Consider the following 25,916-nt stretch of genomic DNA (forward strand, 5'->3'; position numbering starts at 1 on the left):
GCAAAGTTCTACAAACTATTAAATCAACTGGTTGAATGCATATGCATACCACTCTTTTCAAGTTTTCATATGTAAAATATTTTAAAAACATGAAATCAAATTTTTTTGTTTTTTCACTTAATAATGTACAACTATGCGCTACTACGAATGTCTGTTTTTTACACTTATCAGAATTTGTGACCATTTTTATTACAGTCCCGATTTTAAACAATACCGCCTGGAGTCACAATATTCTTTAGTCACAGAATTAGATGTAGCACCAAATTTGGAAACCTGTGGGCATGAAATTCCTGGGTCTGCACTATTAGTTTTCCTTTTGTTGTGGTTTGGATATTTTTTCCTTTACAACTGTCTGGCGACCCTCAGAAATCATTTTGCGCCCGCCACAGAGGAGTCATCCCTCGGGTTGAGAACCTCTCGCAAGTTGCTCACACGTCATCAAACAGCGACGTGACGGCTTATTTGGGACCACAAACGTGAAACGGTTCTAGTACAGACACAGAAGTAAAGTAAGTAGACGGTTTTCTGTAATATTTTTCTTATTTAGACACAATACCGGGACTGTTTTTGAGACATCCCGCCCTGCTTAACTCCTCGCAAGGTAAACACGGTCTGACGTTAACTCGTTTAACCGGATAAATAATGAAACGTCATTTAACACCTGTGTTGTTTATGTTGTTAGGTTTTCCTCTTTGGACGCTGCGCTCTTAACGCCCTGCTTCGGCTCAAGTCCCGTCTTTATGAATCCAGTAATTAGACGGAGCATTCCTCCGTCAGTGAGGAGCCTCCTGACAGATATCGCTCCAAAGGAAGAGGAGTGGACCGACCCGGCGCCCGAGACAGAGACTGTGGCCAGGGATGGGATCCTGCTTCCGTCTAAAGGAGCTGGAAATGAGGAGTTTCTTTCCCCAGCCAAGATCCAAAAGGAGAAGGTTGCAGGGGATGAGTCTAACACCAGGATGAGCAGGGAGGTGTGCACGCTGTGTAAATGTAAACCCTCCAACTACACCTGTCCACGTTGTAACCTCCAGTACTGTGGATTGTCCTGCTACCAGAGCCCAGACCACTCCGCTTGCTCCGAGGAGTTTTACAAGGAGTCTGTCCTGCAGGAGCTGAAGGAAATGGGGAAAACAGAGGCTGAGGGTAGGAGGAAGATGCAGGAGATTCTGCTGGGACTGAGGCAGAAAGCAGTTGCAACACATGGGGGGATGGAGAATTTTTTAAAAGAAGCAGACATGGTGGGGGAGGGAGAGGATGAAGAGGAAGCAGTGGAGAAGGTACAGGTTTTGGATCTTCTGTCCAAGTTGGCAGAGCTTCAACAGTCTGGAGAGGAGAACATACCAGAGATGGAGGCTATTCTGGGAAAACTTGAGGAGATCGGAGGAGCAAAGGTGACGCCTGGAGCTGCTGGTGAGGATGCTGACAGTACAGAAGGGGATTTGGACTTGGCTGTGCGATTGTCAGGGTTGGAGATCGACAAGCTTTCAGAGGAGGAGCTGTGGGAACTTCTCAGCAAGAAGGAGCAGGAGAAGTTTATGGGTCTTTTGAAGGGGGGAGATCTCAGCGGGGTACTCCCTGTGTGGAAGCCCTGGTGGGAGGAGCATGAGGAGATTGGCAGGTCGCTCATCGAGGTACTTCAGGAAGAAGTGAACAAACAGGAGAATGCCAGTGATAATCAAGTCAAGATATCACAAGAAGATGGTCAGAAAGAAGGAGAGTCGGTGTCAAAGACAAACAAGGTTATAGGAGGGAAGAGAAAGGAAAAAGGAAAAAGTAAAGGAAGCCCATCTGGAGAAAGAGTTCCCTCAATTTCTGCAAATATTCCAAAGTTGAGCTCCTTATGTGCAAATCCATCTCCTCTGGTTTGCTACAGTTTAGTAAATGCCCTTTATGGCTATGCCTTTGCCTTGTCCCTGTATAATGGTGACACAGATTCATTGATGTTCGAGTTCTGTGACATGACTCTCGTTCTGTCTGCGGCTCTGAGCTCAGGCAGGGTGTTCAGCTCTGTCCAGGAAGCTTTAGACTGTGGAGAAGCTCTTGTCCTGCGTGATGGTTGCCTCGACAGGGATGACCCTCTGGCTCCCGCCAGAGCAGTGGAGGCTGTGGCTCACATCATGACAGGCAGAAACAGACGGGATGCCTCAGGTTACTGTCTGGCAGCCCTCAGTCAGCTGCGCAGTGTACTCTCCAAAGCTAGGGTGAAGCTATCCAAAGAGGGTGAAGAAGGGATTAGGAGACAGAAGTACTTCCAGGCAAGCAAAAAGTGTGAATTCTTTCAAGCCTGGGTGAAGGACAGTGTTCAGCAGATTCACAGACTTGCTGTGGAACTGTGGAGTGAACACAGTAAAAGAGAAAGTGTGAGGGACAGCATGGAGAAAGCAAAGACTGTAGTTCAGGAGAATTTGAAGAAAAGAAAGAGAAAAAGACACGATAAGCTCATTGAGGAGCTGAGCTAAATGCATTTATACATGTATGTTGTTTTTTTTAAATAAAATTTGTTGTTAAATAAAATATGTCAAAAATACAATCTGGTCTGTTTGTGAATTTTAAACCAGTAATGACTTACTTAGTGTAATCACTTAGGCCCAGTTTCCCATACAGGGATTAAGGCCTAGTTCTAGATTAAATCACATTTTAAACCAGGATTTATTGAACCAGCTTTCTTAGATATGGATTATAGTAGTTCCAGACTTGTCCTAGTCTTGAGTTAAATCTGTTTTGAAGGAAGACGAGCTAATCCAGGTCTAAATGAAGACTTAATTAAACCTGGCCAGAGGCAGGTTCAACTTCACAGTAAAGGCAGTATGTTTCACTTTGGATGGGCAAAATCGATTTTCTTGACTACATCAATGATGCTAGATGACCACCACCAAAACCAGAAAGAAGATTTCTCAGAAACAGAAGTAACCTGCTGAATGAATTTGATGACACAGATTTCCATGACCGTTTTGTATGTACAGAAACACTGCAGCTGAAATGATGTGTTTGCTTCAAAGATTGCATGTGACTCAGTAAGAGGAACTCCTATACCTCCTCCTCGTTTTCGGTAAACGTATTAGGGTGTCTGTACTCCCACTATGCAGGTCTCAAACATTGTTGCACGTTGGAGCGATTCAACACACGACTCAAGGATTTTCCAGAACTCTTTGTGTGCTCAGTTTGAAGCTGGAGAACACAGTGGAGTCCTACTGCGCGACTGTGGTTATGCACAGACACAATTCTTGTTTACTCCTTATCTGCATCCAGTCAGGCCTGCGCAGCAGCGCTACAACCAAGCCCACATCCACACCAGAGGGCTGGTAGAGCGCATGTTTGGTATCTGGAAGAATCGTTTCCTATCTCTCAGGAATACGTTATGTTTTGAACCAAGAAGATGCTGTATTGTTATTGTGGCAGTTGCAGTGCTTCATAATTACCTCAGACAGCATGGCTGTTCAGACCCACCAACTGAATATTACAATGACCCACATGTTCCCATGGAGGTAGCCAATGACAAAACTAGACATGCTTATAGAAACAGCTTTGCTGTGCAGCACTTTTCATAAAGAAAAAGAAAAGAAGCTGGAAGCTGTTGAGTGATCCACAAGTGATCTGTTTGAATTTGTTTGACTACATTATGTATCATTTTGAAAATGGTAAGATGAAGAAAAAATATGGTTCATTACTGAATATATTTTGGTTGAATTGTGATTGTAATGGAACATCTTTATTTCATAATGGCACGAGGTCAACAGAGGCATTATTAGGAAAAACACTGAAGTTTAGCCGCTGCTGTTGTTTCATGTCTCTCTCCATCTCTTTGACTGACAACTCCACTTGAAAGATTTTTATCTTGAGTTCATGTTCTTTTAGATATTGCAATTTGTGCTCATGAAACTATAGCAAGTTTTTCATGGATAGTCAGCCTTTTCACTCTTGCTGTGCTGCCTGGGATGGTGATACTGGCTGCTGCCACAGGTGCAGAGGTCTGGTTTTTCTGACTCTGTTCTGGCTCCTCCGACATGTGATTCAAGCTCAGGACGTCTTTCTCTAGAGAGAATTACAATACAAGACATAAGATTTCAAGAGTATTATTCATAGTGCAAACGATGGTACTATTTAGCTTACCTGAGCAGGACAATAAATACACACAGACACACATTGTAACAAAGAGTAGAAGTAGAAGATTCCCCACCTGAACTATCCAGATGATCATCATCTGGGATCCCTTCCAAGGGTTTTTGGCTTTCAATCATCCCAATTCTTTCAGGTCATAGGTTTGTGGTCTAACTGGGGGTCCCCCACCTGTCTTGAAATGCTCCCTACGAGCAGTGGCTGCGTTTTTTTTTCAGCTGTACTTTGATGTTTTTTCCACAGGATCCTTACGAGGCAATATATGGCCTCATATGTGCAAACATACATTTCATCATGAGTGATTAGAACAATCAGGATACTGTAAATAATATAATTAAATTATACCTGAATCTGTCAGAGGGTCCGGTTGGTAACTATTTCATTCAAGTTATATTAATTTTCAGTTGCTTTTGATTAGATGCCAAAGAAAGTGATGGAGTGACCGGACTTTTTCTGGCTGTATGGAGCAGAGAGTAATGTAGAGCTGTCCCTCCCCCACCGATTGCTACCCCCTGCCAGTCACCTGGCTGAGAAAAAGACTCCCATACTTTTTCCTGGCTTACAAGAAAGATAAATTAGGGTTTCTGTAAATATTTCCAGTGTGAAAAATCAGAATCATGGTGTGGCAACTAAAGTAGCGCTACTTATCACACTTAACACAATTAACTAGTTTTGAAAACTGGTAGTTTAAAACCAGTCAGTTTTCATGCAGAACAATACACTGACAGTGAAAACAGTATAATTTCTATGTATTAAATTTATTATATGAATGACAGCTATGTTCCTTTTAGGACATTACAAGTCTTTTGAAGGTGTACCACTTACCGTGTAAAGGAAAGCAAACCAGAATATTTTACAGGGCAAATACCATTCATGAAGGCAAATGGAAAAATTGTAAACCATCTTTACCATGTTCAATAGGCAAATTAAAAGGTATCTTGCAACAGATTATATCCCTGAATTATCCACACATAAATAAACCATGCAATGTTCTTATCTCTTGTCTTTGAAAGATGCCGTCTTTGCACAATTACATTTCTTTCGACCTCGAAATTTTCTGTTTGTTTTCAGTGTTGCTTTTTTTCTTGATTTTATATGTTGCTATTTTCAGCTAACCGATAATGTATATCCCAACTGATTTATGTTCTCAGTTTAGTGAAAATGCCCAATAATTTGTATACAGGTCCTTCTCAAAATATTAGCATATTGTGATAAAGTTCATTATTTTCCATAATGTCATGATGAAAATTTAACATTCATATATTTTAGATTCATTGCACACTAACTGAAATATTTCAGGTCTTTTATTGTCTTAATACGGATGATTTTGGCATACAGCTCATGAAAACCCAAAATTCCTATCTCACAAAATTAGCATATCATTAAAAGGGTCTCTAAACGAGCTATGAACCTAATCATCTGAATCAACAAGTTAACTCTAAACACCTGCAAAAGATTCCTGAGGCCTTTAAAACTCCCAGCCTGGTTCATCACTCAAAACCCCAATCATGTATAAGAGTGCCGACCTGACTGCTGTCCAGAAGGCCACTATTGACACCCTCAAGCAAGAGGGTAAGACACAGAAATAAATTTCTGAACGAATAGGCTGTTCCCAAAGTGCTGTATCAAGGCACCTCAGTGGGAAGTCTGTGGGAAGGAAAAAGTGTGGCAGAAAACGCTGCACAACGAGAAGAGGTGACCGGACCCTGAGGAAGATTGTGGAGAAGGGCCGATTCCAGACCTTGGGGGACCTGCGGAAGCAGTGGACTGAGTCTGGAGTAGAAACATCCAGAGCCACCGTGCACAGGTGGGTGCAGGAAATGGGCTACAGGTGCCACATTCCCCAGTCCTGGGCTACAGAGAAGCAGCACTGGACTGTTGCTCAGTGGTCCAAAGTACTTTTTTCGGATGAAAGCAAATTCTGCATGTCATTTGGAAATCAAGGTGCCAGAGTCTGGAGGAAGACTAGGGAGAAGGAAATGCCAAAATGCCAGAAGTCCAATGTCAAGTACCCACAGTCAGTGATGGTCTGTGGTGCCGTGTCAGCTGCTGGTGTTGGTCCACTGTGTTTTATCAAGGGCAAGGTCAATGCAGCTAGCTATCAGGAGATTTTGGAGCACTTCATGCTTCCATCTGCTGAAAAGCTTTATGGAGATGAAGATTTCATTTTTCAGCACGACCTGGCACCTGCTCACAGTGCCAAAACCACTGGTAAATGGTTTACTGACCATGGTAGCACTGTGCTCAATTGGCCTGCCAACTCTCCTGACCTGAACCCCATAGAGAATCTGTGGGATATTGTGAAGAGAACGTTGAGAGACTCAAGACCCAACACTCTGGATGAGCTAAAGGCTGCTATCGAAGCATCCTGGGCCTCCATAAGACCTCAGCAGTGCCACAGGCTGATTGCCTCCATGCCACGCCGCATTGAAGCAGTCATTTCTGCAAAAGGATTCCCGACCAAGTATTGAGTGCATAACTGTACATGATTATTTAAAGGTTGACGGTTTTTGTATTAAAAACCCTTTTCTTTTATTGGTCGGATGAAATATGCTAATTTTGTGAGATAGGAATTTTGGGTTTTCATGAGCTGTATGCCACAATCATCCGTATTAAGACAATAAAAGACCTGAAATATTTCAGTTATTGTGCAATGAATCTAAAATATATGAATGTTAAATTTTCATCATTACATTATGGAAAACAATGAACTTTATCACAATATGCTAATATTTTGAGAAGGACCTGTATTAACCTTACCAAAGAAGAGAACGAGTCTGATTTGGTACTCTCGCGAGATTCTTCCCTCAGTCACGTGGTGTGGAAGTTCCTCCACGTTGTGACCGAAAACATGGCTGCGCTCTTGAGATCAGCCCGGTTACTCAAGTTTTCACCATCAGGTTTGCTCCAGATCCCGGGGAGCAGAAGGAGCGGTGCTCCGCTCGGTCGGTTGTACAGTGGGGCTGTCGGCGGTAGAAGGACCGGCGTCTGCTCCAGACAGATCGGCTTTGTTTCTGACAACGTCAGCAGGTAGGTTCCTGCAGGTTAGCTGGGACCCACGCGTGAAGCATGGATGTCATTGGGCTTCAATGACAAACACAGTAATATGTCTGAAACATTGTTAACCAACAGCATTGCATGTTGAACCATAAAACATGCGTTGTTATAATAGAAGCAATTCAACATACGCAGTTAGCTTCTTTGGGGCCACTCGGAAAACGTGGCTTTTTTATGCACATTGCACGCTGTGTAACGTTGATACAGCACAGATAACTCCTCTTACTTCAGTTTGGTATATTAGCCGTCGTGTTTCCTATTATTACCCAAAGACTAACCGTTATATATGTAGCCTGTTAGCTTTTAGCATGAGGCTAGCTAGTCTACGTTGTGATGCTGTAGCCAGTTTGTTGCTATTGAATAATTAACAGTATTCGTTTTCATATTTTATCATAAAGATTTAAATAGGAACTGCAATCAGTTTCCACTAGTATAATGTTTAACAGATGACCACAGGTTACTGCAGCAGGACTCTCATCCTTCAAGGTCACAGCTCATTACAAAATCACAAAGAGCAAACTGCTATGTGTGGTGTAAACCTAACACTGCATTTCATTTAAACACGTCATCCCCTCAGTGAAACACGGTGTTGGTTGGATCATGCTGTGGGGATGACTTTCTTTAGCAGAAATGGGGAAGCTGGCCAGAGTTGATGTAGATGTAAACATGCAGCCAGAGCTACCATGGAAGGGTTTACATCAAAGCATATTCATATGGTAGACTGACCCAGTCAAAGTCCCAACCTACATTAGTTCAGACATAGATTGATGTTCAGAGATGCTCTCCAGACAACTTTAATATAATGGAGCTTGAGATTTATTTTAAAGAAGAAGCGGGAAGCATTTTAGTCTCTAGAAGTGCAAAGTTGGTAAAGACATTCCCAAAATGATTGCTGCTATTGCAGTAAAAAGGTGCTTGTACAAGACGTGGATTCAGTACATATGCATTGAAAATCATGTATCATTTCTCTTCCTTTTAATACTTTTTGTTATAGAATCTAGTTTCATGCGGGACACGTTACTCATGTCCTATCAGTACCGATGGTGAGATGTGAGCTGATCATTAAGTTTCAGTAAATGAAAAGGTGCTTGAGTCGATGGTTTCTCTATTCGCCTCACCTCAACTCTTATCTTCCTCAGGTGTGTGTGGCCTTACACAACCGGGTGCGTGCGTAACTATGCTGTGGCCACAGAGCAAAAGGACGAGGCCAATGTGGCGGTGCGGTCTAAGCAGGCACAACAGTTCGATTGGGCGCTGACCAAACTGGACAGCTCAGTGAGGAGGACGGGACGCATAACAAAGACATTGCTTTTGCGCATCTTCCATGATATCTGCAGGACAGGTAGGCGGGCACATCTCGGAGCAGTATGTACATTATTGCATATTATGGGTGTTACCAGCAACAAAAAACCTTTACTCTGAAACGCAAGCTTTAAGCATTAACTGAATAAGAGTTTCAGAATGCCTTTTCCAGATGCACAATTGTATGCTATCAAGCCAAGAAAAAGTTAATTTCAAAATGAATTTCCTTTAAACTATAAGTATTGTGACATTTTTCGCCCTCTGTTTTTGTTTCCATCCAACTGCACTCTGTTTCCCTATATGCATGCAGGTTATCCTAGTAGTAATCAGGCCTTGCTGCTGCTGCGTAGCTGTGGCTCCTTGCTGCCTGAGATGCCAATGGAGGAGCGTAACGAGCTGGCACACAGAGTGTGGGATAAGCTGCAGGAGCTGGGTAAGAAGCTTTTAGTGGTGCCAACATCCTAAACCTCAGATGATTAGAGAGTTGCCCCACTGTTCACTGCAAATGTGAGGATACATTTACTCCCAACATATGAACATTTATTAGACTTAAGTACGATTAAATACAGGGATATAACCTTTTTTGAAGTTATTTAAACCATTTGGTTTTTTATAGAAGTTTTTTTTTTTTGATATTTTGCTGAATCTGAACATTTGAACATTTTCCCCAGGTGCACAATATGACGTTAGCCACTACAACGCCTTGCTGAAGGTTTACCTGCAGAATGAATTTAAGTTCTCCCCCACTGACTTCTTGGCTAAAGTGGAAGCAGCGAATATCCAGCCAAACCGAGTAAGTATAGCACAGAGTGAATCCAACAGTTAAAAAATGCAGGCTTGATCCCTAGAAGAGCTTTACGATAAGAAAAAAACAGCATACTGACGAATGTAAATCATAAGCATTATTTTTTTTCATTTGTTGATAGTCCTAATTTCATTTATTTGATTTGACCTTTTTATCCTTTGATAACCACTATTTTCCTGAGTAGTTAATAAAATGAATGTTGCTGTGAACAGGTCACCTACCAGAGGTTGATAGCTGCTTATTGCCAAAATGGAGATATCGAGGGAGCCAGGTGAGAAAATCTGCTGTTTGTATTGTATCTCTAGAAAACCCTTTAAATCTATTATACAAAATATAAGCAATCACTTTCCAGAAATGGTTACATCGTTACTTATAACGTTTCATCTGAATTTGAGGTCAGTGATTCCTGACAACCAGGCCCTGTTAAAGGGCACATATCATGCTTTCAAATCCTTCCCTATCGCATTTAAATCCTTCAGTTGTGGTCTATATAAAGTGGAACAGCAAGGCTTTGGTCTGATTTCTTGTTATTGTAGCTCCACAGGCTCCTCTATTACCCTGTTCTGAGGTGCGTCTGAGAGCAACTCGTTTTGGTGCCGTCTCTTTAAATGCCGTTGAGACACTTCACACTCCGCCCCCTTCCAGTTCAAAGAGCGCTGAACTTTAATCTGTCTGGACATTTTTGTAGTTTGATAACAGAGACGCAATTATCTAGCGCCGCAGAAATGACAAAAACAGCATAAACAATGTAAAACTGTTAATGTAATAATACTGTTCAAAGTACGCAGTATGGTTATTTCCTCAAGGAGCTAAAAGCGGCACTAACATGAGCTGAAGCCACGATGCTACTGCTATCAAATACACAATAAATTTAAGTCTACAAAATTTGTCATTTTGGCGCTATTTGCAGCTTACCGCTTTGCTGTGTCCATTGTTCCCATAGACAGAAGGAACTGACTGCTTAATAAGATGATTTCAACAAATCCTTCTTGATACTGGTGGAGGTTGCTGAAACACTCGTCCTCGAAGTGGGCGAAATATGCATTTCCCCCACTGATGTTGGTAGATTTCCATGAATTTAACCAGGCACTTTGAAGAGGTTCTGATGCTGGGGCACGGTGTAATAAGCTGTGTGGGTTAATACACCCAACAACTTAATACACCCACCAACTGATCCTCTTTCAGGGTATGCATTCTTGAGTTTGGACTACAAAATTGCAGTGAGAAATAAACATGGCGGATAAGGGAAATTGATCAGCCGGAAGACCATGACCTTGTTTAGCTGTTACGCAGCAAATACGGTGATTTAACAGTTGGATCAATGTAACGGATGATAGAGAAAACTGAACGGACTGAAATGTATGACCCTAACAAAATATAAAGATATCTCCACTACACTTGGAGATACTAAATTAAACTTTTCTGCACTCATACAGACTCCAAGTACACAACATATATTTAAAGGCTAAAAAATTGGATTTTACATGATATGTCCCCTTTTAGATTTGGTGGAAAAAACAAATTTTTGTATTTATTTAATGTTTTATTGCTAGTGGCTCTGTTGGCTTTGCATGGTCAGTTCCCTTAAAATATTTTTACATCTGAGCCACCATAGTTTATAATGAAGTGTTTGATTCTGAAAGAACTGAAGCAACTGTGATTACTGTCATTCATTCACAGCACCATCTTGGGTTTCATGAAGAGCAAAGATTTGCCAATCACAGAAGCCGTTTTCAGCTCTCTGGTGACAGGACATGCACGCGCAGGGTGAGTTTCAGAGCATTTCATCTGCTCATAGCACAACAAAATACATCGGTTTTGGAGCAATTTCATTCTTAAAAAGTTGTTTCTTTATTGGTGCTCAGCGATATCGAGAGTGCTGCAAACATCTTATCTGTGATGCGGGGAGCAGGAGTTGAACCGAGTCCTGATACTTATGTGACGCTGCTGAATGCGTATGCTGAGAAGGGAGATCTGGAGAGTATGAAGAAGGTTTGTGCTGTCATAATAAAGATATGATGAGCATGGTTTTACCTTTCTTCAGACCTACACGTTCTTCTTGTCCCATCCCTAACTTTACTCCCTAACTTTTTCAGACTCTGGAGGCAGCAGAGAGCGCAGACTGCAGCCTGATGGACAGAGACATCATGCAGGTCATTTTCACTCTGGCCAAGGCCGGACACCAGCAACACATACCAGAAATGATCGAATGCCTGAGGCACGAGAGGGGCTACATTCCAGGTACACTGGTACAGATACATATCATGTTTTCCAACAGCAGCAAAGACGGATATCAGTCAGAAATACTGCTGACGTCTGATGATGGACAGACTGCCTGTTCATTTCTAGTTAATAAAATCTAGATTTTAGCTGATGCCTGTATTGTCCCTGAGAGTCCACTACATCTGTTTGCTTGTAATTCAATTCAATTTAGTTTATTTATATAGCGCCAATTCACAACACATATCGTCTCAAGGCACTTCACAAAGGGTCTGGAATGGTATAGTGTTGTTGGGGAGGTAAGAATAAACTACTGAGTGTTAGTTTGGCCATTTTAGAATGGGCTATGTGTAGGGGTACTAAGTAAAATAATAAACTGATAAGGTTTGTCCATCTAGAGCAGAGAAGGAGCAGAACAGAGCAGAGACACAAAAAGAAGAAAGAAGCACTGATCCAGGAGTACTTTCTATGGGAAGGAAAAGTAAATGTTAATGGATGTAGCTCCTTTAGTCGATTCACCTAGAAAGAAAGAACAGATAAACTCTGAGCCGGTTTTCAAGGTTAGAGTCTGAAAGAGAGCACATAGAGTTAGTTACAGTAGAAGCTCAGTCAGTAGCTATGTCTAGGAGAGAGAAAGGGTTAAACACTGAAAGACAGGGCCAGCTCAGAGCTCCTATTCTGGAAGAGTCTGGAAAAATATGGATTTAAGTAAGTTCCAGGTCTTAAGAATTTGGAAAAATATTTGTTTTTCAAGGCTTCATTCCCCATCCCGTTATTCAAAAGGTTGGTCCTTTATCCGTTACTTCCTTTGTCCTTCCTCACTCCATTATTTCTTACCTTGCTTTCTTCCGTCTGTCCTTCCTGTCTTCCTTTGTCCATGCCTTCTTCCCTCCTTTCTGGCGTTCTTCTACCATGCCTTGCTCCCTTGTGTCCTTTCCCCTCCATCCTAACGTTTGTCATTCCTCCCCTCTTTCATTCCTTTCCTTCCTTTCCTCCTTCCTTCCTATTTTTTCTTTGGCTTTTCCATGTTCCATATTTAAAGCCTAAAAGATGTCGAAATACTTTTCATAAATTCATAGTGAACTTTTGTATTTGACATTTAAAATGGACTAAAGGGACAGAGAACTCTTTAAATATGCTTTTTTTTTTTCAATAATAACAGTTAGCCAAACAAATGTCACATAAGGTGGTGTGTAAAAGTCCTCCTTCTTGTCCTTCCAGATGCCATGAACCTGTGTCTGAGCCTCATCACCCAGGGACAAGAAGATGTAGCTTTTAGCCTCCTGAAGACATTCCCTACTCTACAGTCAGATAGCAGTGACTCGTCTAACCTTGGAAACTTCTTCCTCAGGCACTGTGTGAACATGGACACGGTACAAACTTGCCTTGGTTTTGTTAAAGAAACTTTGTCGGACCACTGTTGTCCACCCACAGAGTCAGATATTACTTTTGACTTATGTTTCAGGCACTGGAGAAGGTTGTGCATTACTGTAAAGATCTTCAGGTGTTGAACCTTCACACTGCGCCGCTTACCTTCACTCTTTCCTGTGCCCTGGAGGCCAGAAAACTTGGTAACACAGACGTACTTATAGACTAAATTAATTTATGTTCTCTGAATTGTCTTACTGAAAACCAAAATTGTTTTGTCTTCTTCCTTTGTTTTGCAGGGACATCTTTGGAGCTGATGAAGTTACTGAAGGAGCAGAACATACCTGTTAGACCTCATTACTTCTGGCCTGTTCTTATTCAGCCTTTAAAGGAGAACAACATAGCTGGTAAAAACACACACACAAACACAGAGACTGTTTAACATAAAAAAAAGAGGTCAAAATTGTTTTGCAGGTCCTTACTAGAAACCAGCTGGTCAGAAACTCAAACACAGTGAACACATTATACCTGAGTGCTATTAGGTTACGCTAACATGAGCATTCTTCAGCGTCGAAGTTCGTATTAAGGAAAGAAGATTTGATTTTAGCTATTATTGTGAGGTGCAGCTCAGAGATGTAAGAAGCTGTTTGAAAGGACAGGGGCATACGTGTTCATTTTCGTTCTTATTTTGAGCTTTTAGCTTCTGAATGTCATGGCAACCTTTTAGTTAAATGTGCAAAGACATCTAAACGGTAGAACTAGTGGAACAACTGCTCCCAAATGTTTTGATATCCTAGTAGATTTTACATGCAGACTGTTGTGTACTGCTGTCTCTGTGTGAGGAAATACTCAGACACACATGCTAACCTTAATAACTGCTAATAAAAATGGCAAAAACATCTTAGAATGTCAACTTTGTTCATTTTGTCTTTGTTTTAAGTTAATGACCTCTCAGAACAGGATGGCTAGAAGAAATATTTTGGATAGTGTTACCAATAGTTCTTAAAGAGAAAATTATCTGTAGGCCAGAGCTTCACTAAGGATTTAATTGGATGTCAGGTACAAAGCAGTGATTTTGTTTTTCTTTGGAGCGTCTTGATCTTGTAACTGACCTTGGCAGCATACTGTGCAGTATGTTGGGAGAGAAACGAATATGAACATGTGTTAGGGTTAGAAATAAACAACAGGCCCGAGAAAGATGCATCTTTTTATCCCTCTGTTAATGTTTTTTACTCTGTGTAAACTTTTTGGCTAAAAGCTCTTTAGAAATCACTCCGTCCATTAAAAGTAGTTTTCCTTGGCATTTTGGTTTGTTGACTCAACTCGGTAAAGGGAAACGATGAATATGTCTTCCTAAAGGACTGCTGGTAGTCCAACTGAAAAACATTGATTAACTTAAAAGTTTGTGCTTTTCAGAAACCATGGCCTGTCTGAATACTCACTTCATATTTTAACTTACAAGCTTAACATTCTTCAAAACTACATTATCTATAACTATTTTGTGCCATTTAACTTCTGACTTGGAAGGGAATAGGGTGAAAGTCAAGCCAGTTCTAAATCTAAGCTGGTAGTTGCATGCTTGAGCCACTTTTAGCTTCATGTGTAAATAGTTCGTTGATGTGATGACCTAACAGGAGCCACGAAGCTCTTAAATAAATGAAAAAAAAAAAAAAGTTAAAACTCCTTTTTTGTTGAGCGTAATCCTGTCTTTTGGATCTTTTTTTTTTCTGAAGGCATAGAGGGGATTATAACATCTTCTGTACCAGAAAGAGCTTTTAAAGGGGAGTTTTTATTTAAGTATTAATGACCTTTGAGAGTAAACCAACTGGGACAGATTTCACCGGGTTGGGCCAGTGAAGGGGGAAGAGCTCTGATCTCTGCTTGAGAGGACGAGAGCAGGAGCTACAACAAACACGTGCATGAACGCTTCTGTGCAAATACTTACAGTGTCCTCTCTAGAGAAGTTCGTGAATACGTCAAAAAACTGAGACATCCTAACTTCGCATTTCCTGTCAACTGTAAGACACTTTGATTCTCAGAAAATGCTTTCAGACATGAATTTCATGTTTCTGCAACTCTCCCTGATGTCTAGTCACCGTTTTGTTCCAGGCTCTGGGTTTCTTGACCGTACTAATCAGTTTTAGTTTTTTACTGGAGCTTCTGGGCTCAGTATTTTCAGTTATCTTCCTTTTTTGGAAGCAATCAAAATAAACTGAATTTTAGTGTTCGATTTTGTTGCAAAAGTACGAGTCTAAAAAAGCAGCCGCAAACTTCAGTGAATTTTTTGTTATGTTTTTAATGGACGTCCAGTTGAGAATAGAATGGGAGACTTTATTTTTAACTAATTTAGGCCTTGCCAATGATTCTTTTAATGCGGGCTTTGACTAGGCCATTCTACCATTTGCATTATAGCTCTGGCTGTATTTTAAGGGTTGTTTTCCTACTGGAAGGTGAACTTCCAGCCCAGTCTCCAGTCATTTGCCACCTATAACAGATTTTCTTCCAGAATTTTCTTTTCATTAACTCCACCCATCTTCCAATCAGCTCTGACTTGCTTTCCTGTCCTATCTTAAGAGAATCATTCCCACAGCATGATGCAACCACAACCATGTCATATGATGGGGATTGTGTTATCAAGGTTGTATGCAGAGAGGTTTTTCCACATTGTGTAGCCAAAAAGCTTATTTATTTTTTGTTTTCTCATCTGACCAGAGCATTTACTAATTGGTTGGCCTTTAAATAGGTTCAGTGGCACCGCGTTTTATTTAGGTTCATCAGAGTAAAGAGGGCTAAATACTACAAGCCACTTAAATTCATTAAAGTTGTTGGTTGATAATAAAATGTTGTTCAGGGCTCTGAATACCTTTGCAGACCACCGTATATGCTGATACAAACCAAACAGAAGCAGTTCAAAGTGCTTCGCAGTTTGTGTTGAAGGATGGCCTCTTGACCTTTGCCCCATGGTAGGCTGTCTTGTTGGGTAATTTGCTTCAGTGGGTTTGTTCAGTTCTTTTGTCAAACCAGATTTTTCTCACTGTGCAGAACTTTATCTTTCCATTACTACCATTGCACAAAGGATGCTGGGAGCTCTGTGCGTGGTTTCTGAACCCTTAATGTCTATGTGTTGAGGTAGAACAACTCTGTTTTGACTTAACACACCACGTGCTTTCTTTATATGTATCATGAGCTCAAATAAATGAGTTATTTTTGATTTGTTGACTCAGGTTGATGCTCGTCTGTTGCTGTTTGACCGCCGGAGCTCCCTGTGACCCTGGTCAGAATTAGGCAGGTATAGATAATGGATCCAAAGAAGCTGGTTCTCAATTTTTTAGGGTGTATTTACAGCAGGAAAGTCCTTTTAGTCCGCTTGTTTGGTCCGGACCACCGGCGGACTTTATTTTTTTTGTTTGGTGAGGTTTGCTTTGACATTGTACTTTTTGCAAGTGAACTATTACTTGTAAACAAAGTCACGCAGGTGACGATCATTGCTCCCATTGGACAGAAATGACGGGGGCGGGACAAAGCGCTGACCCGGAAATTTAGGAAAACAACTGTAGACGTGCTGCGTGCAGCACCTCTGTTCTGCATATTTTTGCCGTTATTACAGCTGCAATATTATTGTGAAGGTGAAGAGCAGCTCATTCAATGCAGATTTTCAGACGTTCCATTTATAATTTTGGAACGGCGTCGGAGAATGCGTGTGCCCTGTCCCACAGCATGCCAGTAGCGTTGCAACATACAGCTGATCAGGTATGATTTGTGTATAACGTACACTTTTGCTATCGGCTACGGTGGCTTGTTAAGTCCAAAGAGACATACATTTTCTGTAGTTGGTTCAGATCGGGGCCGGTTTGTATTCAGTCCATAAGCGAACCGCACCAGAGCCCGTTTGGAAGCGGACCAAGACCACCTCAAAGAGTGGGTCTCGGTCCGGTGGTTTGGTCCACACCAGGGTTCGCTTGAATGTATTCACACCTGGACAAAAGGTCCGTACCAATGGGGGAAACAAATTCCGTTTAAAGCGGACTGAAAGTGGCAGGTGTGAAGACACCCTTAAATTCTTGAAGTATGTTTTGATCATCTCCCAGTAGATGTTAAAGCTGCTTTCTAGTTCATGTGAAGTCAACTGGAAGAATCAGGCTACAAACAGCTGTCAGAATAACTGCAAACATTCGAAAACAAAGAACTGAATACAGTAGACAGATTTGTCTGTTTTCCCAAAGTATTTTCCCTCTCTGGTTGTCTTTGGAGATGGACCAGTGTAAGAAATCGTGTCGGTCACAGATTGCAGGTATCTTGAGACTTGTCAAGATTCACAACTCATTAGCAGGTGCATCCTGCCGACTGTGTTCAGCGGTAGTATGGTTTTTAAGTGCTTCATGTTTGCAGAACTCCGGGTCTCTCTTTGGGCTTTTTTGAAGCAATTAATAAATTATGGATTTTTTCTTCTCCCTTGTCGGCCAGCTGACAGCATTCAAGCTGGCAGGGAGGTGAAAACCGGTCAGACCGGTGTTGCGCCGTTGCAAATTGAATCTTCCTTGCGGTCAAGACTTATTCCCAGTTTGACTGGTGAGATGTCTCAGCGGCTGGCTTTAGCAGCCTGAAGGGGAGGACCAGATATGAGTGCAAACATGTGCAACCAGACAGACTTGAGCTCCAAACGCACATTCAGACAGCACCCATCTATGTATCGTGGTGCGGAAAGGAGGAAGAAAGAAAGAAAGGAAAGTGGAGAAACTTCTCTCTCGTTCACACTTGTTTCCAACAGTGTTTGCCTTAATCCTCATGAATCATGCAGCTTCTCTCCCCCTTTTCTTCTCCCTCACATTCATTGACTATAGGAGCTGTGTGTGTGTGTGTGTAAGGGAGGGGGTGGAGATGACTTTCGGAGGGCAGTGCAGGTGATGTGACTGATGCAGAGTGACTTTATTTCATGTAAATGCAAGCGCTCTGAGGGAATTCACTTTGGATTACGCGCCCCGCTGTGCATGGCCCATGAAATATTAAGCGTCGTGTCACTTTTTGTCCACAGGTGTCACTAGCGGGCAGAGAGGCCGGAGCTGAGGAATGGGAGGAGGTCTGGGGGAGGAGGGAAAAAAAAATCCCCGTACATGTTGATGAGGTGTGGATTTGGTGGGTTTAGCGAAAGCATATGCTTGCCACCTGCCGCCAGCTAGTCACTGCTTGTCAGTCCTTGTGACACATTGTTGTCTTATAAGTTGTGACACAGCAGGGCCAGGGAGAGGAAGAGGAAGCTGCAGAGGGAGGTGGTCTCTCTCACCTTGCATGTTTTGGGTGATGAGTGAGGTGTAAAGTCTTCTGGTTTGGTCAGTTTTCCTTTCTTGCAAAGACCTCTAACAAAATTGCAGAGAGCTACTTTATATGAGCTCTTTCCTGGACATTTTCCCTACATTTTATTCCAAATAAATTATTATTTTAATTCAAATCACCTATGGTGGAAGCTATTTCTCCTCGTTTCCAACCTGCTGTTGCGTTCTAGCATCAAAGTCCACCCCAAGTAGTCATGGGCAAAGAGAGATGAGCCAGACAGATAGCGTTAGAGGAGAAAGCAAAGGGGAAGTGACAGCTTCTCATGTCCAAGGACAGGACGAGATGACAGCCACCGGTTCACTCCACTCCTCTTTTTCTCCATCTTCTGTGTGTCCTCACTTCCTGTTTGTGACAGTTAACCTGGAGACATGAAGCTGATGGTGATATCTTGTGACCACTGCCGTGCTTAACTTACTACTTTGATACTTCTTGCCTGGAGAAAACGCCAGGTTTCTATGCTGACCGACCTGGAGAGGTCTCCATTCTTCACAGCTCTTCTTTGTGCTAAAATCTGTTTGTGAATTTCTCAGATAGAGTAAACAACAGGGTTTATATAGGTGTGAGTGTTGTGGAGTGTAAAGACTGAAGGAAAGTTAGACAAACGATGCTTCAGAAAATCACTAGTCGTTTTGCTCTCAAATTTCTTTTACTAATTGGTTAAGAACTTTTTTCCAATTATTTCTCCACTTTCTAAGTTTGATTCATGTATGTTAAATCATCTTGGTTTTTTTTCTCCCAGCTATTTACTTATTTACTATCTACTAGTAACATCCAAGGCAGTGTTTTTCTTTTTTTTTGGCCTTTATTTTTGTTATTTTTTTAAAGTGCTAGGTAGTGCCAGAAAGTGGGTCAGAGAGAGGGGGAAGACACACAGCACAGGTCTCACAGGGGTTGCGATTTGAACCCGGGACAGCTGCGTCAATGACTGAAGCCTCCTTATATGGGTCATGCGTTATTGCTACGCCCTGTGGCATGCCTACATCTGAGGCACTTTTTATTAAAAAATTTTTTTTTACTCCGTGTTCTTCCTAGACAAATTATTCACACGCTCATCTGCATGGTAACTGCCAAGCTAGTCAAAGTTCACCAACATGTCTGAACTCTCTACAAAGGGTGGATCAAGATTTTTGTTGAATAATAAAAATCTAAAAAAGGTGTTTTTGTTGGCCAACTGTGTAATGCAGAGATGCAGTAATCAAAATTTTGTAGCCGATTTCCAATCTGTTATTTTGTAAAACCTTTGACCTGCTCTGCCGATTTTGGCATTTATATTTGAAGCATAAGGTGACGTCTGTTTAAGAGAGTTTTTGCTGTAATAGTGCCAACAGATCCATCACATTCCTTAACAGACAGAGGTAAAAAGTTCAGAAAGATGAGCAAAGAGCCTTTCTGCTGACGTTTTGCTCTCTCTCACTCACTCGCAGCCTAAATAAACTGTATCCTTTCCTACATGAAGCTTCTTACATCTCTAAGCTTCTTTTACATCATATTTAAACACCGCACTGATGCTAAAAATAGCCAAGTTCTTTTTCCTTCCTTTATTTCTTCCACACTAAAGAGTGTTGTTCTTAGCATGGCGTGGTAGCACTTGGATATGGTGCATTCACAGATCGCAAAAATATTAGTCAAAGCCTGTAGCTTTTCTGCCTTAACATTTGTCTCTTGATTTAAAGGTGGGCTTCGTCTAACTAAAGCTTGAGTACAGATATTATCCATAATGTAGAAAATTTATTACTTTCACCTTTGTTTGGATGTTCATTGTAGGTCCCACTGCACCTTTTATACCCCAAATAAAAAGGAAGATATAACTCATCTTAAAGAATATTAATAATATTCCCTAAATCTTAAAATATGTGGACCCAAAGCTGACCCTCAAAATACTGAGGCTCAAAGGGTTAAAAGCTTCTTGTTTAAAGGCATGACTAGCAGAAACAAATCCACATGCTTTCATATTGCGTTGGTGAAAAGTGCTGATGATCATGGAAGCTCATGTCCGGATGTCTGAAAGCACATGAGGGACGTCCAGCTTCTACATTTAAACCTCCTGCTCTCCATTCACTTGTTTTCTGTCTGTTTGGCTCACCGTGAAATTGATTATGGATTATTCAGGAGGAAAACAGGTGCTCCCTCTCTTCGTTCATAAAAAAAGGACGGGTGAAAGCGATGACGGGGGTAAGAATGAACCGACGGATGGCAGAGTGGATGGGATCCTCCATTGAGAAGAAAGGGGAAGATTGTGTGTTTGCTTCTTTTGAAAGATGGGTAGATGGATTGTGGAAGCGGTGGATGAATGAGTGATACGGAGGGAAGGGAAAGCTGAATGGATGGAGTGGTTTAGGTACCTCCACCTGTGATAATGCAGCCCAGTTGCAGGTTTTTTTGACATATAAAAGCCCCGAACTCATCATTTATTTATATAAAGATCCTGACAGGTCAACACATGCCTCCCAAGAGAATACACAAACACAAAGATCTTGCTTTCTCTTTATATACAGCATTCTTATATGTATGTGATCTAGAGGAATCACTTAAGGATGGTTTTCTGTGCCTGAAGGTGTATTGGTAATATTGATTAAGCACATATTGTAGCAACATTAAGATTGTTGCTTTACACCTATTCACCAACAAGCACCAACACGAGGTCACGTGTCTTTGCTTTTTTAGGCCTCTCTCCTTCACAGGCACGCTCCGAGACATGATGCACAGTGTTGCCTTCATCGCTGAGTAGTTTTTGTGGCTCTTCCATATGCATGTGGCTGCTTTGGCCACCTTTCCTTAGGCAGGACCTCAGGGTTGTACTGGAGAACAGGGTGCAAGAGTCCACTTGAGGCCAAGTGTGTGTCTACACATGCATATGTTTACCCGGCAATCTGGGGTGGAGGGGAAAGGAGCCATTAGTGTTGTAACAGTCAAGGGTGTGGAGTACTTACACAGCTTCAGCCTGGTACATGAGAGTAACTGTAGAAAAGTGTGTGTGCAGTATTTGACTGTAAGAGACACAGGAGCTGTTGTTTTTCTTATTGTTTGAGGTGAACATACACAAAGTTTGTCATTTTAAAATCTTGTTTTGAAAGTATGCATGGGCCAGTATGAGATTCTTATGGTGTGACCTGGAGGAAAAACACCACAGTTTCACTGTATTTACACTGAAGTTTAAGACAAAAACCTGTAACCTAATGCATCTGCTTTTGTTTGAAGCTTAAAAGTAACAATTATTCATCCGTAGTTGATCACAGCTATATTATTTTAATGTTATTAGGCAATTTTATTGGCGATTAATGATATTGGCTTCAAATTTTATCACGATATTTTGTTGTATTTATTGCAAAGGCAAAAATGATGAACAGATCTTAAACATTTATCAATCTGTTTGGTAAAACATCTGCCACTGCATACAGTCAGACCCTGCAGTACAAATACTGCTGAATTTACAAAGGGCTTTTATAGTCATACCAACCAATCAAGGTGCTTTACACTAGTGGCGCATTTACCCAGTCGCACTCACTGACGCACACACATTCATACATGGATATGCAGATTGTAAGGCAACTTGAAGTTGTGTGCATTGTCAAGGCACTTGGACATGTGACGGGAGGAAGCTGGAATCGAACTCACAACTTTTGGATTGCAAGAAAACTGTTCTTCCCACAGTTGCCCCATAAAATTGACCTATTAGCAAATAGGCTACTTCAGCACACCAACTGCATTAGATTTGCATCAAAAAAGCACACAACCTTTGCAGACAATCATATTTTTAAATATATTGATATTAATAGCATTAAGTTTCTCAGTTTTGCAAACATCCTGAACTATACTTTAATATTTTTATGGTAAATTGTATAACTGGCCATCCCTAATTTAGCAAAAAAGAAAAAAAGAATGAACACCTGCTAAAGTTAGTTTTAGTTTTTAGTTTTTTAGTATACAGAGAGCCGTGCTTTAGTTTCCACTACATGATTGTAACCCAGCCAACTGCATTGGGTCGATGACCTTGCAGCAATCGCAACGATCTCTGCTCCTGAACCAGCATGTAACTAAAGCGGACAGTTGATTGCATCGAGTCTTTAACTTTGGAGCAATTAATCGAGCTGAGCATGTATGAAGGGACAACAGGAAATAAAGTAACAGCTGAGCAGATGAGCTCTGTGCCAGTTGTAAATACTATAGGGTGAAGGAGGGCACATGTAGTTTGTTGCAGAGAGAAAGGGTCAAACACGGAAAGACTGGGGACAGGCGTGTTCCACTCCATACATTCCATTGAAAGATGCTGCCTTTAGTAGTCACCTAATTAGCAATAAGAGCCCACCTGTGTGTAATTTAATTAGAAAAAATAAAATAAATTACTGGTTCTGTGACAACATGTTTTACAAGGGACTATGATATTAAGTCCTGATTCTTCATATTGGCAATGGATTTTGGTACAATTTCTTGGTTAAATACTCGGAGACATAAGCTTAGATTTAGGGAATCCATAATAAAAGTTTTTGCTAATCTGCAATGTTTCTCATCTTAGAAACTGACATGATTTAAATTTAGTTTTGGAAATAAAATGTTGATTTTTCTCTGCGTTTTTGTTGTAGGTGTTGTGGAAGTGATGCGAGGCATGGAGAAGCTTGGCGTGTCCCCCGACCTCGAGACGTTATCCACCTATATCCTCCCCGTGTTCCCCAGCTTAGAGGCCGCACGACAAGCCCTCAAGGTGATCAGTCGGTCAGGCTAAAGTTTATTCTCCGGTGCTCGCCGAAAGGTTTATCTGACAAAAATGTTGCTGTCTCTTCAGGATTTAGGCATCTCTGTGGATTCCGAGGCCTTCGTGTGCGCAGAGGTTCGCTCATTGGCGGCTAGCGACCTGGCCCAAGTGTACACTATAAGTAAGTTGACACACAAACACATTAATTCTCACCAAGTTTCACAAAATCTGAAGAACCTCGGCACCATACAGGGGCATCCATCATCATAGAGGTTGCTGCTTGTCTGCAGGCTAATTGGCGTTTGTGTCCTGGCACTTGAGCGCACACACACACACACACACCTGCCCTCTAACACCTCTGTGCTAGTCAGGCCTTTTAAGGGATTAGTTTGTGTGAATTTGTAAAGAGCGAGAGCGAGGAGAGCTCCGTTCTGCAGAGGAACGAGATATGAAGGGGTTCCTAAATTATGAAACGCTGCTCCTGTTTTCTGTGTCTCATCTTTTAGCCTCAAACATCGAACGCTCCCTCCACATATGTCACATATATGTCTCAGTTTAATCTCTGTGAGATGACTGATTAGTCGTTTCACCTGAAATGGAAATAAATTTCACGATTGGAAGATGTAAATATCCATGAGATTCAGATTTTATGGTAACGTCTAGAAACAAGACAATGATTCTGAAGTTTCTGGGCTGTAGATATGAAACTGTCATTTAGCAGCCTATGTAGATGTGCAGGTTTAGAAATTAATCTAGCACAATGATTTTTACAGTTATAAAATGTTATCAAACATTGATAACAATGTAATCTATGTATTTGTTTGATTTCAATACAGTGACTTAGAGAGACACTTGCTAAATCTATCATTTAGTTTTAAATGAGTTGACTATTATGCAGATTATTATACCTTTTTGTCATTTTGCTCTTTATAGAGTAACATGAATATAAAAAGCTCATATTGTTAATTATTCAGCATATCTACTGGAGTAGAAACATGTGATTGGATGTCATCTTTAGCACATGGGTTAGCTACTATTCTATATATTTTTACACAACTGACTCTATTTAAAATATAATTGTGAAACACCAACTTCATGCAACTTCTCTTAAGAACACTTTTCCTTCATTGTTCTTGTACTGCCTTGAAATTGACCAAAGTAAGGAAAAAGAGGGAAAACTGAAGAAACGGAGGTAAAACGGGCCCAGTTGAACGAACCAATCAATGTTTGTGCTGACGAAAGGCCTAAACTTTCAACTTCCCACTTAGTCTGTAGATGAACCCTCCTCGGTGCAACAGTGTGGAAAAGCAATGCCCTCTAGTTTTATATCTGGTCCTTGGGGCAAAAAGTACATTTTGGTTTGAGGTTCTGAGGACTGGTTGTATTATGTTGCTTTCACAATTAAATGATTTAGAAAGGCCCTGCAAGTTAAAGTCAGCCTTTAAAGACGAACGGGTATGCTGTGCAAATGCAGTTTAAAAAAAGACTGATGAGAGCTTTTCTCTTTGTTCTAGTTGAGTCTTGCTGAAGAGTTTTGGACCAAGCGATTAAGAGCTTTTCTGTTGTTGCTTGTGAGAAGGGCGTCCCAGTCAAACGAAAAATAAAAGCACCAATAACCATCTAAAGTTCTGTTTTGACTGCAGCTTTCTTTGCTTGATAATAATTCTCGATTTACTCGAACAGTTTCAGACAAGATCTTTCAGTGACCTTTTAAGAGACATCGATTGGTCGCAAACGACGCCTAAATTCCTTAGGTTTGCCTTGATGGTAGAAAATAAATGACCAATCTGTTGCCTGATGAAAGGATCCACGCTCTGAATGAATGATCTGACTTTTCTCTGTTTGCTTTCTTCACATCAGTGTCGGATCCCTCTTTCCCACCCCTGGACCTCAGTTTTTTCCGCAACAGCCTCATCGCCGGCTTCAAAAAGTGAGTCAATTAGCCCCTTCATGTGTTTGTCTTTCCATTTTCTGCATCACTTTACATCCTGCATTTTTACATATTTGGCCCCTCAGAGCCCCAGCCTGGGGTTTCGCGTGGCTCTATGGCGGTCACTGCAGCATATGCTGTGAATGTGTGTGAATATGACATGTGCGGCCCGTTGCACCATCCACTGGCGTCTGCGCGCGCGGGCAGCTGCAGGGAGAAACGCTGCATCACACACACTGGCAGATATACACGGGCGCCTCATACATATGGAGGCCCTCTCGCCCCAAAGCACTGCGGGAGATATGCAAATTAGCAGATGCCCACCACTATCCCCTGACTTCTGTACTGGTTGCATTTTCTCTCACTCTCTCTGACACACAAGGGGCTAGCCTTAGGACCTGCATCTGACTCACAGGCATTTATTGAAGGGGTGTTTATGAATATTTACAGTTTAGCACTACACGGCTGCACAAAAACACTTGGGCCCCAGAGCGACGCTGGAAGTGAACCAAGGAGTAAAGTGCTGACTTCCCTGCAGGGACTGAAGTTATTTCTTTCACTGAGCAAAAATCAGATTACTAAAATTCAACTTTACGCTCTTGGTTCATCCTGTCGAAGGTCTTTGTATACAGTGCCTTGGAAAAGTGTTGATCCACCTTGGAATTCTTAACATTTTGACGTGTTACAACTTATATTAAAAATATATGCGATGGATTATCACAAGTTGTTCCCAGCTGGCAAGTGGAGGGAAAAGGATTTATGGTTTTTTAATTATTTATTTTTTTACAAATAAAAGTCTGAAAAGTGTGGCATTGAGAGTTTTTCACCACTGCTGTGTCAGTAGTTGCAGAACCAGTCAGATTTCCACATGCTTGTCGGGGAATGTCGCCGTAACGCAATAGCTTGTGATATGGCTTTATTGCAATCATAGACCCCAGGTAGTGAGTAATCTATCTAGCTACAGGATGAGCGTAAGTTCAGTACTTGCATCTCAACAAGGTTTGATTGAAACCACTTTTATTTGCTACATTTGATGTTTTTGTTGCATTTTTTTAATGACTTTACCTGAACATCTTAATGACAATTTTCTTCTGCAG

At 41.4% G+C, this 25,916-nt stretch overlaps 2 protein-coding genes across 3 annotated transcripts in view; both read left to right on the forward strand.

The window, feature by feature from the left end:
- The first annotated feature begins 386 nt into the window (after positions 1-386).
- Positions 387-2,527, forward strand: znhit2 (zinc finger, HIT-type containing 2). Of its 2 annotated transcripts, none has more exons than XM_047351841.1 (2): positions 387-509; positions 683-2,527. In XM_047351841.1, the coding sequence occupies exon 2, from the start codon at positions 741-743 to the stop codon at positions 2,457-2,459; it is 1,719 nt and encodes a 572-aa protein (XP_047207797.1). In that variant the 5' UTR covers positions 387-509; positions 683-740; the 3' UTR covers positions 2,460-2,527. The 2 variants fall into 2 exon arrangements, with proteins under 2 accessions (XP_047207797.1, XP_047207796.1); XM_047351840.1 differs by having other exon boundaries at positions 461-601.
- Positions 2,528-6,929: 4,402 nt separating this feature from the next.
- Positions 6,930-25,916, forward strand: part of lrpprc (leucine-rich pentatricopeptide repeat containing) — an 84,053-nt gene continuing 65,066 nt past the window's right edge. The window contains exons 1-14 of the mRNA XM_047351713.1: positions 6,930-7,146; positions 8,313-8,515; positions 8,786-8,908; positions 9,147-9,268; positions 9,493-9,551; positions 10,961-11,047; positions 11,146-11,272; positions 11,377-11,521; positions 12,722-12,873; positions 12,966-13,071; positions 13,168-13,275; positions 22,780-22,898; positions 22,980-23,070; positions 24,750-24,819. Coding sequence (XP_047207669.1) covers positions 6,968-7,146; positions 8,313-8,515; positions 8,786-8,908; positions 9,147-9,268; positions 9,493-9,551; positions 10,961-11,047; positions 11,146-11,272; positions 11,377-11,521; positions 12,722-12,873; positions 12,966-13,071; positions 13,168-13,275; positions 22,780-22,898; positions 22,980-23,070; positions 24,750-24,819 — 1,691 coding nt within the window. The 5' untranslated portion in view covers positions 6,930-6,967. The remainder of the gene's footprint in view (positions 7,147-8,312; positions 8,516-8,785; positions 8,909-9,146; positions 9,269-9,492; positions 9,552-10,960; positions 11,048-11,145; positions 11,273-11,376; positions 11,522-12,721; positions 12,874-12,965; positions 13,072-13,167; positions 13,276-22,779; positions 22,899-22,979; positions 23,071-24,749; positions 24,820-25,916) is intronic.

The sequence above is a fragment of the Girardinichthys multiradiatus genome, chromosome 22 (assembly GCF_021462225.1).
Source record: "Girardinichthys multiradiatus isolate DD_20200921_A chromosome 22, DD_fGirMul_XY1, whole genome shotgun sequence".
In the NCBI taxonomy this organism is placed as follows: Eukaryota; Metazoa; Chordata; class Actinopteri; order Cyprinodontiformes; family Goodeidae; genus Girardinichthys; species Girardinichthys multiradiatus.